The sequence below is a fragment of the Mesoplodon bidens genome (genome assembly GCF_964165515.1).
Source record: "Mesoplodon bidens genome assembly, chromosome: 7".
Classification (NCBI taxonomy): Eukaryota; Metazoa; Chordata; class Mammalia; order Artiodactyla; family Ziphiidae; genus Mesoplodon; species Mesoplodon bidens.
Genome location: NC_138164.1, coordinates 71,994,339 through 72,009,801, shown reverse-complemented (window position 1 = coordinate 72,009,801; position 15,463 = coordinate 71,994,339). Strand labels below are relative to the sequence as shown.

General features: G+C 38.2%; 1 protein-coding gene across 2 annotated transcripts in view; it reads left to right on the top strand.

Annotated features, from left to right (window-relative positions):
- The first annotated feature begins 826 nt into the window (after nt 1-826).
- Nucleotides 827-15,463, top strand: part of PICALM (phosphatidylinositol binding clathrin assembly protein) — a 102,252-nt gene continuing 87,615 nt past the window's right edge. Inside the window, exon 1 of one of the 2 annotated variants that reach the window (XM_081238780.1) lies at nt 827-1,243. In XM_081238780.1, coding sequence (XP_081094906.1) covers nt 1,114-1,243 — 130 coding nt within the window. In that variant the 5' untranslated portion in view covers nt 827-1,113. The remainder of the gene's footprint in view (nt 1,244-15,463) is intronic. The other variant, XM_081238781.1, reaches the window with a different exon arrangement.

Below are 15,463 nucleotides of genomic sequence, written 5' to 3'. Positions count from 1 at the left end.
GTCAGCTAATCTCTGGTGACATCACCGTACTACTTCCCTTTTCAAATTCCAGTGAAGCTATGTGTTTCCTGTCCTATTTGACACTCTAGAGAAAAAATACTGGCCCATTAGTATCCAAATTTAGACTGGCAGCAATGTGTCAAGTTTTCAGGGAAGAGATAAACAAAAACAGGTGACATTTCCAAGCCTCTCAAGAAAAGGGGAAAAAACCCCCAACCCTTCTGGGGTAAGTAAGCAGGGAGAGCTTCAATACCCACTGTAGGGAGAGGCCTGCTGACAGCCTCCGAGAATGGGCCGACGGAAGCCTTTTCCTTTTCATTAAAGCCAGGATGGTTTTGGGGGCCTCCCTAAACACATTCTTGATTCTGCTAGGAAAGCCCAAGCAGCTCTGACACCCCCTTGCTCAGGGGGAGCTGTGAAGGTAGCTGCACCTCCTCTTCGGGAAGCCGTTGGTTTCAACCACAGACACTAGGACACCCTTGTGGGGGAAAAGGGAGACGCCATACGTCCCTCGCCCCGCCCCCTCCCCCCCCCGTGACCCCAGCGAGCCCAGCCTCGGGCAACCTGTTGGCAGCGAGCATCACGTGACGCGGCGGGCCGCGCACTGCCCCCGCGGGGGAGCCTCCTGTTGCGCCGGCCGGGCGGGTTCCAGCACGTAACACGCGGGCGCCGCCCCGCTGTTCCCTCGCCGAGCGAGGGAGGGCCTGCGTCGAAGAGGAAAGAGAAGGGAAAAGGGGCGGGAGACGGAGAAGGAGGGGCGGTGCCCGAGTCACGTGACCTGGGGCAGCCCGGAAAGCTCCGAGGAGGAGCCTGGCGCCGCCATTTTCCTGCAGCTGCCTGTCCCTTTTGCCCTGCCCGGCTTCAGCTGACCAGGGAGGGGGTGGGCTGAGCTGAGGCGGGGGCAGGGGAGTGCCCCATATCGTGCCTGACCCCGCGGGTGACAAGAGCCGGTTCTTTCCGGGCTGGGTGGCAGCGCGCGGCCCTGAGCCCCGCCCCAGGCCGGCAGGCGGAGAAGGAGCCGGTGGGGGTAGGGGGGGTGGGGGTCCTCCGGTGCTTGGGGGTCCCAGTCCCCGCCGGCTGCCGAGCGGGAGGGGTGGCGGAGGAGCCGCAGAGATGTCCGGCCAGAGCTTGACGGACCGAATCACCGCCGCCCAACACAGTGTCACCGGCTCCGCCGTGTCCAAGACAGTATGCAAGGCCACGACCCACGAGATCATGGGGCCCAAGAAAAAGCACCTGGACTGTGAGTGAAGCCGACCGCTGCCCCCGCGACCCGCATCCTTCTCCCCATCTCTTTTCTTCCCCGCTTCAGCTGCCTCTTCCCTCCCTGCGTCTTCTCTGGCGCGGCGGGTCCTGTGCTCATCCGAGCTGTGTTCTTTTTGCTTCCATCACACCTGCCTTCACGGCTTCCGTTCCCTGTCTAAAAATCCCTGACAAGCCACTCCCCTCCGGGTTCCTAGGGGACCCTCGCTTCTCTGCCCGGTGCTCCGCGATACACATCACAGCCGGCCAACTTGCCTCTCCACCTAGCCCCTCACCTCCCGGCCTCTGTCTGCTGCAGCCGTCTACTCTTTCTTCCCACCCGTCCCGTGCTGCCTAGCCGCCCTCTCCTGAGCGTCTCCCCGCTTGCTCCCGGCCTCACCGCCCTATTGTTTCCCCACTAGCATTCTTCGGGTTTCCGTAAACGCCCGGTTCCGTGGGCCCGGATCCCTCTTTCTCCGCAACCCTGAGGGCCGCCTCCCTTGAAGTGATTCCCACTTCCTTTGCTCCACTAGCCTCTTCTGTCCCTTCCTTTCCCGGTTTTCTCGTCCACCTTTCCTCTCCCCCCCCCCGCCCTTGAGTTACCTTTCTTTGCCTCTGTAGCTTCACTTAAGTTCCTTCGTCTCATTGTAAATATCATACTCAATATCCGACTTTTTTACCCTGACTACTTTCTTCGTGGGCGTGAAAGTAAAAGGGATTCCATTGGTGTGGGGAAAGCTTTGTGGAACGCCGGGATTTTTAATCACCTCTGGTGGGGTTTAATCATTGTATTTTCATGCTTTTGACTGGGATAATTTGTGAATGTCAGTCACCCCCCCCCTTTTTTTTTTCTAATGGGGATATGGAAAAGGGTTTGCTGATTTTGGTATCAATTCCTAGAGCTGTTAAGTCTGGCGGTTTGAATTCAGAAGCTTGAGTGAAGCGTAGACTGTTGGAATTCAAAATAGATTAATAATCAAATCTACAAATAATACATCCTTTAAAAAACTGGTAAAAAGATATTTGGTGATGCTTGAGTTTGGACTCCGTTTTAATTTATGCTGGTTATCTTTTGAGGAACTAGCTTATCTTACACGCATGATATTACACCATTCACTAACTTAGCTACAGTTACTAGAGCTAACTCCTCCCAACTTTTTCCAAACCTGGAAGCCACCTGTAATATCCTCCTTTTTTATTCCACTCCTTTACCTCAAGGTACAAAGATCAGTGGATTACTCAAGCTTTGAATCAATGGAGATTTGACCTGAAACTTTTCAGGGAAACATAGGGGAAAAGGCATTGTAATAGATAAGTTCCTTTTTTAAATGGCTACTGGACACATAAGCCTGACTGACTTCATCCTACGTGAAAGTTACTTTGCTTTACTGTTTGAAGCAAGAGTGAGCATGTCCTGAAAGGGAATTCACTGACGGGAGTCCTGTTTTGAGTTCTCGTTTGGACTTTGGCCATAAGGTTTGCGCTTTTAAAAAAAATGTACAAAATGTGAATTCTTCCAAGATACTTTGCTCATGAAGTACTGTTAGAACAAGTTACTGCTACAGACAAACCCATTATTCATTGTGACTTATTCCTTCCTTGTGGAAAAGTTTAAAAAAGCATCATTATTGCTTGGTTCTTCTTTTGATGTGCGGTTCATGGAGGCTGCTTGTTAACTATCAATCCTTGACTGTTTTAAAGAATTCAGAATATATTTAAATGGTGACACATTTATAAATGGAAAATTCTTTAAAATATATTATGAAGCCGTAAGTGCCTCTTTTGATTGTCTGATATTTGGAGTAGACATTTCTACTGTTTACTTCTCTTCAAATGACTACTTGGCTTGCTCTACCTAATCTATGGTTTGCCCTAACACTGTTAATTCTTTTGTTAGGTTGGTTTTGTTGTTTGTTTGCTTTTGGCGTTGAAGAAACTACTTGTGACTTTGTGAACTGTTATCCGCATCTCTCCCTTCAAAATGATAAATTATAACACGAATAGATACCACTTTTAAAAGTCTTTTTAAAGGTTCTTGTCTTATTTCAAATGTTGCAGTTCTAACACATTGTGGAAAAGGTCAGAAAATAGGCTAGGTAAATTTAGGAGAGTGAGACTTGCTTGTGGTTTTATGAATGTTAGCCTTTTCTCTTGTAATGGAAGCTGCTGCAGATAAGAACTGGGATTAAGTTTGGTATGGATAATCTCACATTTGTAGTCTTTTTCTCTACCACTGCTGTGTTTATAAATTCCCACTTTAGAACCTGAATATTCCTGGTAATGTTTGATTTTTTAAAAAAACCTGTATGAATAAGGAGCCACTTACTCTATGAGGTTTTTAAAATACAGTAATACTATTTTCCTTATATTGTTGTTTAAAACACCCTTATAACCAGTTCCACTAATGGAATAAATTTAAGTCTGACCAGTGAGTGGTTTTTGTAAACACCTTCTTCCCCCACACACTTTAACATACTTTGAGGAAATTGAAAAGGCTTTCACAAACAGTTCTGTGTTTTGACATCATGGACTTTTAAGTCTTTAATGTAGTTACAATTTTTCCTCTTTTAGGAATTTTTCTTTCTAGTGAAGGCTTAGTTCTCTTGCGCCTTTTAATATACTGAGAAACTGTTGCCTAATTAGTTGACCCTAATAAAAATGATTTCATTTTTTAAATATTAGTATTTAACAAAAATATGCTTAAGACTGTTTTTTCCTATAAGCCTTTAGAGTGTGGAGGTGATTTCTGTGTACTTCGCCAAGGTCTGTCAATATTAGGAAATGACGATTGTAATCCATGAATTATGGCTTAATTCATACTACATTGTATACTTGTTTAAGCAAGAGCTTTTGCTTTGCTTATAAGGGTCAGTAGATAATAATGTTAAGTAGTGTCCCTAGTGTGAAAAGAGTTGTCAAACCTGAAACATATTTTTAAAAATAAGCATGGTTTGCATTTAATTTCAGGCCTCTAATGGCCATAATCAAGATAGAAGAATAGCAGCCTTGTATTTGAAGGACTTCAGTTTGCCAGGCACTTATTAACCATTATCTAATTTAATCCTTTCTCATAGCTATGGGAGAGGCAAGTCATATGCATAGAAGGTCATCTCTAACTAAATTTAAAGAGGGTATAGAATACTTAAAACATTATTGGTTGAAGTACAGACAGAACAGTTTTAAAATTTATAAATTCTTAAAGTAAAAACATTCCTACCTGATTTCACAACCTTTACTCTTGTTTTTTGACAAGAACACTTTTTTCTATACTTGTTTACTTTCCTTGGGCATTTATGTTGGGGCATGTTTCACTGAGATGAAATATTATGTTAATGGCTCTAATGTTTTCACTTTTTTATCCATATTTTTTCCAGTTAATTTCAAGGGACACTTCATTCCAGCCACCATCTGCCTTACATTCTGTACAACAAAATCAAGATCATGTTCTTATTAAGTATCCGTTATAAGCATATCTCTAAGGTAGATACAGTGTGGGTACTTGTGTGTTGTGTACTGGCTCTAGACTCTGCCTACTTTTAATTGTGGAAACATATTTTTTTTAAAAGTAAGAATTTCTGAATGTTTTGAATATGCAGAGGGTGGAATTTGTATTTGGGTTCGTGGTTTGTATAACCATTGAAAATACATATAAAATATTGACATGCACCCAAAATAATTATCTTTCTAAGTAAATTATTGATTTTTAATGTCTTAGTTAATGATATCCAATGGGTGCTTAGTTTGTGTATTGTCAAGAATGTATCTGGTAACTGGGATCTGATTTGAAAGAAGGTACCTGAGAGGAAGATAGTAAGTAGAAGATCTGCCCCTAGATGGCGCTTGTTTAGAAATAAGGTAACTGGGGCTTTCCAAATGGACAATTATTTCGTAGTTATGTTTGGGCTTACTGTTCTTTCCCATAAGAATTAATCGTATAATTTATATTTTCATTTTCATTATTTGACCTATTCTGTCCCTTACTACTTTAATAGTTCTGAAATACAAAAAAAATGGTAATTAAGTCATCAAAGTGGTAATAGTAAGATTTGACTACTTATTACAAATGCAGGAGGTATATAGTAGAACTACACAAATGTAAGTTTTTCCTCCTTGACATATTTAGTTATGTTTCTGAATAGTATGTATTTTAAAAGAGAAACCTGAAGAGAATTTTACCTATAGCCATTTCGGTAGCTGCCTTATTTGTAACTAGCAAATTAATTCTAAAATTTCTTTGTAAAGTAATTAGGTTTCACTGGTGGACTTGTTACTTTAAGAAATACTGTTTAGACTTTATTCATCTATTTTTTATCCTTGTAGCAGTTCTTTTTATGTTTATATATTTTATATATCTGAATACTTTTTAAAGATGTCATAGAATTTAATTTCAACTGAAAAGAAGTGAAACTTCATTATGAAGTAACATGCTTTTTTTCTCTCATTTGAGTTGTAAAGCACTTGTATGATATTTAATTAGATGTTTTATTTTTTAACTTTTTTAAGCTCTTCCACTTTACTTTTTAAATTAAAAAAATTATTTATTTATTTATTTATTTATTTATTTACTTTTGGCTGTGTTGGTCTTCATTGCTGTGTGCGGGCTTTTCTCTAGTTGCAGTGAGCGAGTGCTACTCTTCATTGTGGTGTGTGGGCTTCTCGTTGTGGTGGCTTATCTTGTTGAGGAGCACAGGCTCTAGGCATGCGGGATTCAGTAGTTGCGGCACCTGGGCCCAGTAGTTGTGGCTTGCGGGCTCTAGAGCACAGGCTCAGTAGTTGTGGCGCACGGGCCCAGCTGCTCCACGGCATGTGCGATCTTCCTGAACCAGGGCTCGAACCCGTGTTCCCTGCATTGGCAGGTGGATTCTTAACCACTGCGCCACCAGGGAAGTCCCTATTTTTTTTTTTTTTTGGCTGTGCCGCACAGCTTGGGGTATCTTAGTTTCCTGATCAGGGATTGAACCCGTGCCCCCTTTAGTGGAAGCGTGGCGTCCTAACCACTGGACCGCCAGGGAATTCTCTAGATGTTTTAAAAATACATTGTTTAATTTATTTTAACTAATCAGAATTGCTTTAATTTAAATAATGTGAAAGTTCACCAATTTGTTTAAAATAATTGATTTTAATTATTCATCAGAATTGCTTTAATTTGAATAAAGTAGTTTATTTTGACTTTGATTATCATTTAGAATATTTAATGTGAAAGTTCACCCTAATACATAGAAAGTCTCTTCTGTTTTCTTCAGTTTCAAAGTGCTTAGTTCCATGATTTTGCCCTTAAAGTCAAAGAAGCAAGTAAAATAAACTTAAGGACTTCTTGGCAAGAGGTTAGAGCCCTACCAAGAAGAAGTAGGGTTAGATTTTCAAAGTAAAGGCTTAATATTTGCTTTTCCTGTTCTTTTGGTGGCTGAAGTGGCATTTCCGTTACTTTGTGTTCTGTCTCAGTATGTTCCCAGTTAAATGGCTTTATATATTTCTTTAGAGAATTGAAATTTTTGGATTTGATCTTTCAGAATTTTGTATATTCACTGTGTATATGGTTCTTTTCGTGGAGAATTGTTTGTAGGCAGTTACAATTTACTAATGATATTCCTTTAAAAGGGAATTTTAATGAACTTAAACCTTTGTATTAAAAATTATGTTCAGAATTGTAATTTGCCAGGTTATCAGAATATTAAGGATTTCTCGTTACATTAGAATATAGTGGCAATACTCACAGCTAGATGTGTTTTTTGTGTTTATGCCTAGGTTGTGTTTATATTTATTTAACAAATGTTTATTTATGCTTACTTTGTGCTGGGCACTCACATTACTGAACACTTTGCATTTGTAAACTTGTTTATTCCTTTCAACAACTTTGTGAGAGATTTTATTATTATTATTATTTTTTTAAAATTTATTTATTTATTTTTGGCTGTGTTGGGTCTTCGTTGCTGCGCGCAGACTTTCTCTAGTTGCAGCGAGCGGGGGCTACTCTTTGTTGCAGTACGTGGGCTTGTCATTGCAGTGGCTTCTCTTGTTGCAGAGCATGGGCCCTAGGCGTGTGGGCTTCAGTAGTTGTGGCATATGGGCTCGCTCAGTCGTTGTGGTCGCGAGCTCTAGAGCACAGGCTCCGTAGTAGTTGCTCCACAACATGTGGAATCTTCCTGGACCAGGGCTCGAACCTGTGTCCCCTACATTGGCAGGCAGATTCTTAACCACTGTGCCACCAGCGATGTCCAAGGGATTTTATTATTATCACCATTTTACTGAAGAGGAAACTAAGGCACTGAGTTTCGTAATTTGCCCAAGGTCACATTGCCAGGAAGAGGAGAACTGGGATTTGAACCCAGGTAGTTCAGCATCAGGTCTGGCTTTCACTTTAGTGTAACTTTTTATGTAATGCTTTTCTATTCTAGAGAATGAATAGACCATGTTTATCTATTCATGGCTGTTTCTTAAAGTGTGGTCCGGGGATACCTGGGAGTCCCCAAGACCCCTTCAGCGTATTTGTGAAATCGAAACTATATTCATATGCTGAGACATTATTTTCCTTTTCCATTTTCATTCTTCCACTATTGTACAGTGGAGTTTTCCAGAGGCTATGTGATACTGCAACAAATTGAATGTAGTAGCAGATATGAAAATCTAACTGTTTTCTATTAAGCCAGATAGTAAAGAGTTTTGGAAAAAATGTGAAACAATGCCATTGTTCTAAATTTTGGTTTTGGAAAATACAGTTATTTTTTATGAATAATGCTAACATATGATGAATTTTATTATTTTAAAATGAATTAATATTTTAAAATTTCTCAGTTTTAATTTCTAACACAGTAAATACCAATAGAGAAAAACCACATAAGCAAAAGCTCTTTGGGGTCTTCAGTTTTTAAGATTGTAAAGGTTCTGAGACTAAAAAAATGCAACTCTAAGGAAGGGTGTTTAGAAGAGGGGAGAAAAGAATACTCAGAGAGAAACTAGATGCAAGTGGTCCTTTAAATTCTCAGAGTAATTTTGATTTGATTTGATGGGTATCAGGGGCCCAATCATTGTAGGACTGAGCAAGAGATGTGACGTGATCTTTTGATTACGTCATACTGTTGAGTAGATTGGAAAGAATGTGCTGTTTGACTTGGAAAGGAGACTTCTGGGGGGCAAAAAGAGTCTCTAACAGTAATGATGTAATTTTTCCTAAAAGGCCTTGATAGAGTCCATCATTAATTGAGACTCTTGATCTATTTTTCCTCACTTGTGTTGTTTTGTTTTAAATATATCTAAGCTATTTCTTTTCAGCCAAGCAGGTTAGGTACCAGGTGAGCCAAAATAAGTTCTTGACCCTCAAACTATTAGCCAGCCTTTGCAGATCCCATTCCTTGGACACAAAATATCTTCACCTCTCTGTCAGTACAGATGCATCCTTCCTTTTAAATCTTCTTTAAAATAACTTGCTTTTGTTAACATTCACATTTAAAGTAACCTCTTTCATAAAGACGTTACTGAATAACTCCCCCTGGTTCTGTCAGTCCAACATTATTATTACCATTTAAAGTTTACATGTATATATATATATTTTTAACTGTACTTAGTATTATGCTTTTATATATATATTGGGTTCATGTGTGTTTTCTCTGTGAATAGAACTGTTCTTTTTTGTACTGTTCTATGTCTCTTCTCAAAGTACCTAATCAGTGACCCTTTGGGTACCCAGTAAGTACTGAATGATTACACATAATCTCCCGTCACAGCTCAGGCTATTCCATGAACAACGTATGGACACACCGTAGAGATCTATTCCAGTAGATATTTTAATAATGTTTTTATGGCCATTATCTTAGTTGCAGTGAATGGTAATCACCTGGTTACAAAATTATATATGGAGTCATTCAGTAGCATTGATAAAAAAGATTATAACAAATTGCTATGGCACCCATGAGGCATTGAGGTTTAGTTTTGTTTAGGTATTATGTGGTTTTTCCAAAGTATTGTTATAGCAAAGAAAAAAAAGTTTCTTAGTTACAGCTACTCAGTTTGAAAGCTATATTCAAATGCATGTTTTTGAGGATATGGTCTTAAAAGTAGAAATTAATTTTAAGAATTAAACAGGGGACCAGAATTAGATTTGAAATGTTCATCAGAGCTGCTTCCTTGTACAACTCTAGGAGGTGCTGATCACATTATAATCTATGTACACGGTGCCTCCAGTATATAACTGTATGGCAGCCTCACTTTAGATATAAGGAAGGATAAAGTACACTTAATAGATAATGTCAAAATGCAAAAGAAAAGAAGTGACTGTTTTAGAATTAAGGCTTGTGAGGTATGAAGCAAAGGTTGGAGTAGTAGTAGTGATGGCCTAAAGTACACGTAATAGATAACATCAAGATGCAAAAGAAAAGAAATGACCATTTTAGAACGAAGCCTTGTAGGGTAAGCAAAGGTTGGAGTGCTAAGTAGTGATGGCCATGATAGTAAGACCACTAAATCCAGATCATCAATTCATTCCAGGGGCTGGTAGGAGTTGCTGCAAGTCTTCTCTGAATGCTTGGAATTCCAGCAGTGATTTCTGAAATGGTGCTGGTATTTATAGTCATAAACTTAGTACTTGAAAGTTTGCTAGGGGCCCTGATTTTACTCAAGGGACATTTCTTTCAAGTAGTGGTTGAGGAAGCTAGATATGCTTTCCATACTTCTTCCCTCACTAAAGATTGCAGGTATACTTTACAAGTGACTTCCTAGGGTATACTCAGTTGCTGTATTTTAATGTACATGTTTCTGCTGATTATAGATCTCATGTGATTTATAAGCTCTGAGAACAAGGGTGTGTGTGTGTGTATGTATGTTAAAATTTTTATGTGCTGGTAATAGAGTTAGTTATCCTGTGGAAGCTTGAGAAATACAAATGTAACATTTTAAGTACATCTAATATGCAAAAATCTTATCGTAATTCAAGTATATACCAAAAAGTAAATAGGGTGGTATTCACACCGGAGAGGATTTGCAGACCTTTTTGGTGTATTAGAAACAATTGTTTGCAGAAATTTATTATCATGTGTGGTATTGACTGATTTGAGATATTGTCATTTAATCCAAAGCTAATGTGAAAAGGGGGATTGTGAGGCAAAGTGATTTTTTTAATGCAATTTTTAAATTGAGATGTAGTTCACATAACATAAAATATATTCACAGTGTTGTGTGCAACCATCTCCAGTATCTAATTCCAGAACGTTTCCCCCCACCCCAAAAAGAAACCACCTATCTGTTAGCAATCACTCCCCCCATCTCTCCACCCTCATTCCCTAGCAACCAGTAATCTACTTTCTGTCTATGGATTTTCCTATTCTGGACATTTCATATGAGTAGAATCATACAATACATGGCCTTTCATGTCTGGCTTCTTTCACTTAGCATAATGTTTTCAAGGTTTATTTATGTTGTAGCATGTAACAATACTTCATTCTTTTTATAACCTAATAATATTCCCTTGTATGGATATACCACATTTTGCTCATTCATCCATTCATGGACACTTGGGTTGTTTATCCCTTTAAATCCAGAAGAATAGTATTGCTATGAACATCTGTATAGAAGTGTTTGTGTTAACGTGTTTTCAGTTCTCTTGGGTATGTACAAAGGAGAAGAATTTCTGGGTCATATGGTGGTTATATGTTAACTTTTTGAGGAATTACTAGACTGTTTTCCACAGCAGCTGCACCATTTTACATTCCCAACAACAATGTATAAAGGTTTCAGTTTCTCTGTATTCTTGCTAACAATTGTTATTTTCAGGGTATTTAAAAAAATTTTTTTTCATCGTAGTCATCCTAGTTAAATATATATAGTATATATCATGATTTTGGTTTGCATTTCCCTAATGACTAATGATGTTAAACATCTTGTTAATGATGTTGAGCTTATTGACCATTTGTATATCTTTGAAAAAATGTCTATTCAGATCCTTTGCTCATTTTAAATTTGGTTCTTTATTATTTGGAATGCTAGAAGAGTTCTTTACATATTCTGCGTACTAGATCCTTATATGACTTGAAAATATTTTTCCCATCCTGTGTCTTGTCTTTCCACTTTTTTGATAGTGTTCCGCCTGCCCTTTTAAAAATCAAAGTATAGTTGATTTGCAATATTATATTAGTTCCACATTTACAACATAGTGATTCATAATTTTTTTAATAAATGATAGTGTCCTTTGATGCACAAAAGTTTTTAATTTTGAAGTTCAGTTTGTCTATATTTTCTTTGAATATTTGTGCTTTTGGTATAATATCTTAAGAAACCATTGGCTAATCCAAGGTTACGCAGATTTACACTTCACCTACTCCTAAGAGTTTTAGCTCTTTTAGGTTTGATCAACTTTGAGTTAATTTTTATATATGGTGTGTGGACACAAGGTGACGTTAAGGAAAATGAAGGATATTTGAGTTTTTCCCCTTCTTTTGAGTTTTACATGGGGTACAACTCTACTACCTCTTGTAATGTGGAAATAGAGATTAGTGAGGGAGAAAAAATTTTCCTTGATGGCATTCTCCTGTACTGGTAATAGTTCATTGACTATGGAAAATTCAAGTCAAACATTTTTCAACTGGATGGACTAATTAATCTAATCCAACAAACTTTTTTTTTTTTTAAGGTTCTTGGGATACTTTAAATGTGTGAAGAGATAATACATAGTTGCATGAGTGTCCATAAGCAGTTATTTTTGTCTATACAGAATGGTGTGTATGTTTCCATAGTATCTTGCACTTCTCTATAATGACTTGTACTTCTTTTTATTATTGGAGTAAAATTGCTTTACAATGTTGTATTAGTTTTTGCTGTACAATGAAGTGAATCAGCTATATGTATACCTATATCCCCCCTCTTGGACCTCCCACCTCCCCATCCCACCCATCTAGGTCGTTACAGAGCATGGAGCTGAGCTCCCTGTGCTATACATCAGGTTCCCACTAGCTATCTATTTTACACTTGGTAGTGGTGCATTTATGTCAAACCTAATCTCCCAATTCGTCCCACCCTCCACTTCCCACCCTGTGTCCACATGTCTGTTCTCTATGTCTACATCTCTATTCCTGCCCTACAAATAGGTTCATCTGTACCATTTTTCTAGATTCCACATATATACGTTAATATACGATATTTGTTTTTCTCCTTCTGGCTTACTTCACTCTGTATGACAGACTCTAGGTCCATCTACATCTCTACAAATGACCCAGTTTCATTCCTTTTTATGGCTGAGTAATATTCCATTGTATATATGTACCACATCTTCTTTATCCATTCATCTGTCATTGGACATTTAGGTTGTTTCCATGTCCTGGCTATTGTAAATAGTGCTGCAGTGGACATTGGGGTACGTATAGCTTCTATAATTATAAGTGTTTACAGAAAACCCTTGTGTGTCCTCTTTACTGTGCTAAATAGAGCATATAGCAAGTATGTAATAAAAAGATGCTGAAAGAATGAAGGAGGGATGGAATTTCCATGAGAGGTTTCTAATGTGTTACCAAAGAACGTTTTAGGATTTTTTCCACAAAGGAAGAGAAAGATTACTGTAGGGGTAATGCCTTTGCTATAAGTAGTAGTTGTTTGTTTAAACTTCTTTCTGTTTCCGTGATGAAGTAAATTTTTATTCTTTATTGGTTGAAAATGTGAAGAATTATGGAAGTTAAGAAGTAAATTTCCAGAGTTAGATTATATAAAATTAGGGTAGTTTGACACACTTAAAATATTATTTATTCCAGGACCTACTTAATATTGGTATATTTGATTTCAAATGTTTCTTTTGTTTTTGTTTTTGTTTTTTTCCCTGTTATTATGAGTATTATTTGCTAATGTATGGTTGTTGTAAGTGAATTCCAGGCAGTCTTTGATTTTAGAGTTTGTGTTATCTGTGATAGTTCACACCTGATAGCAGAATGCTATAGGCCTTATTTGCTAAGTGCTTGTGTTTTTTGTTTTAAGATATTGGCAAAACTTGTAAAGTGCAAAGAAAGATAGAAATGAAGTATATGTCTTTAATAGGCTATAATGAATGAACTGGATGTTGACCTTGATTGGCTTCTTCCTACTACCTACTTCACCTATGCCCTTTTTGTCCTTGTCTTAGGGCTCTGTGGTGAATTGCCTATGGAAATCCAAATTAATTTTTTTTGAATGTGTAATGTAGCTAAATCTTAATTCATTTGTGTACCAGCAGACTCAAGAGTTTATTATTTTGTGTGACTTTATATTTCTTGGAGAAGGCCTGAGTGGAAAAAAGAGAATTATAAGAGCAGATCTTTTTCTAAAATTTCATGTTATTTTAGTAAAATTATCTAGGAAACTGTATTAAAATCTTTTGCTTGTTCTATGAGCAAGAATATGGGGTGAAAGTTCTGAGATTGAGTTCTGTTGAATTGAACAGTGCTGGCAAAACCCCTGGTTAGAAGCATTAAATGGGGTGCTGAGGAAAAGTGATCAAGGTCTAGAAAGTAATGTAAAATGAATGGCACTTAATCATTACTCTAAAAGGAACATGAGATCTGATGTTGAAAATGTATAAACAAATAATTGTAATAACTGAGATAAATGCATAATACGATTTACATGAAGTATCAAAGTAGGGGCTGGAGTAATTTTGAAGGAGTTAATGACAGCTTCGTAGAGGAGGTAACAAGAATTTTAAGGATGAACAGTGATTTGCCAGATGGACAAAGGGATTCCTCCTAAATAGATTAGCACATTTAGGGACACAGAGGCAAGAAAGCATTTTGATGTGTTTGGGGAAAACTTTAAGTAGTGCTGTATGGTGGAATGTAAAGTGTTAATGAGAGTAAGAGGGAGATGAGGTTGGAGAGAGAGCCCTTAAATGTCTTGTAAGGACAGGAGTTATCTTGATAGACTCTGGTCTCTTCTCCCCAGATCCTGATTTTAGGATCCCCTTTCCTCCCATTTATTAGCTGCTTTCCTAGCTTTAGATGCCAGCGTTACGGAACTGGAGAAGTACGCTTTCCTTTTTCCTGGTAATTTGTGGCAGGGTTATTGAAAGGGAAGGAAGATAGGAATCTACAATCCTGTTGCCATTTGTGCAGGGGCTAGATGAGCTTTGGCACCTGAAGTGTACTTCTGAATGTTGTTATACATGGTGGTTTGGCTCACTGAATAAATAAAATCAGGTACACTGATCTCATGGCTTTTGGGGGCTTGGGTGCAAGTGAAGTTTTTTTGAGTTCCAAATTTATGAATGAACTTAAACACAAACTATCTTATCATCTGATGATGGTCAGCGTGAAGAGGAAAAGTTTGATAAGATTCTTGGGGGCATGTTTGATTTATGTGGTTTAACAATTGATATCAATTTATCTACAAAGGATACATTAATTATTAGTTTCTTTAGGTTTTTAAAGCCTGATTTCTACCAAACAAGACTTTATTAGTCTAGTGGAAATTAATATATGCATTAGCAATTGCATATTGAGTGTCTGTTATATAAACAAGTTACCATGTTGAGATTATTGAGAAATCTAAAACTGAAATTGCTGATCACGTCCTCAGTCTAGTAAGGAAGATGACATATACAGATAGTTGTATTACCAGGCAGTGTGAGATAAACTCAGATCAGATGTCATTGAAAACTAGAGGAGAGAGAGAGATAACTGCTTTCGATAAGGGGAAGAAATGGACCTTAAATGATAATTAGGGAGGAGCGGTCGGCATTTCAGGTGGAGGAAAGAGCACTGAGCAAACATCTGTAGGTAGGAAAGCTGGAACTGTGCTTGGGGAACAAAGGAATCTGTACAACTGGAGATGGTAAATGGGGGTGCTTTGAGGCCAGAGGAAGGAAACATTACTAATAAAAGGAAATAGAGAATAAATTTAGCACTTAAATGGCAATGAAGAACCTTGAGTAGAAGTCAGGCAATCTGGGGAATCTCATAGCTCACAGAGAACTTTTAGGGAATGGGATGTAGTTAGGAGAAAGCCTTTCTTTGAGAAATATAATTTCTGTAAATATGTAAGATTACATTTGGAAACAGCAACTTCTTATACTTCTTATGCTTTTAGAGGAATAAGCCCTGAACTGGAATGTGGTGTGCTGGCCCCAGCTCCATATGACCTTAAGAAAATCCCTTACTCACTTAAATTGCTTTTTTTCTAAATTACCTCCCTGCTCTGCTGTTCTGTGATGCTATATTTGTGCCCCTTTAGCTTTTTTGTTCTTGGCTTGGTGCTTTGGAAACTAAGATTAAGGATG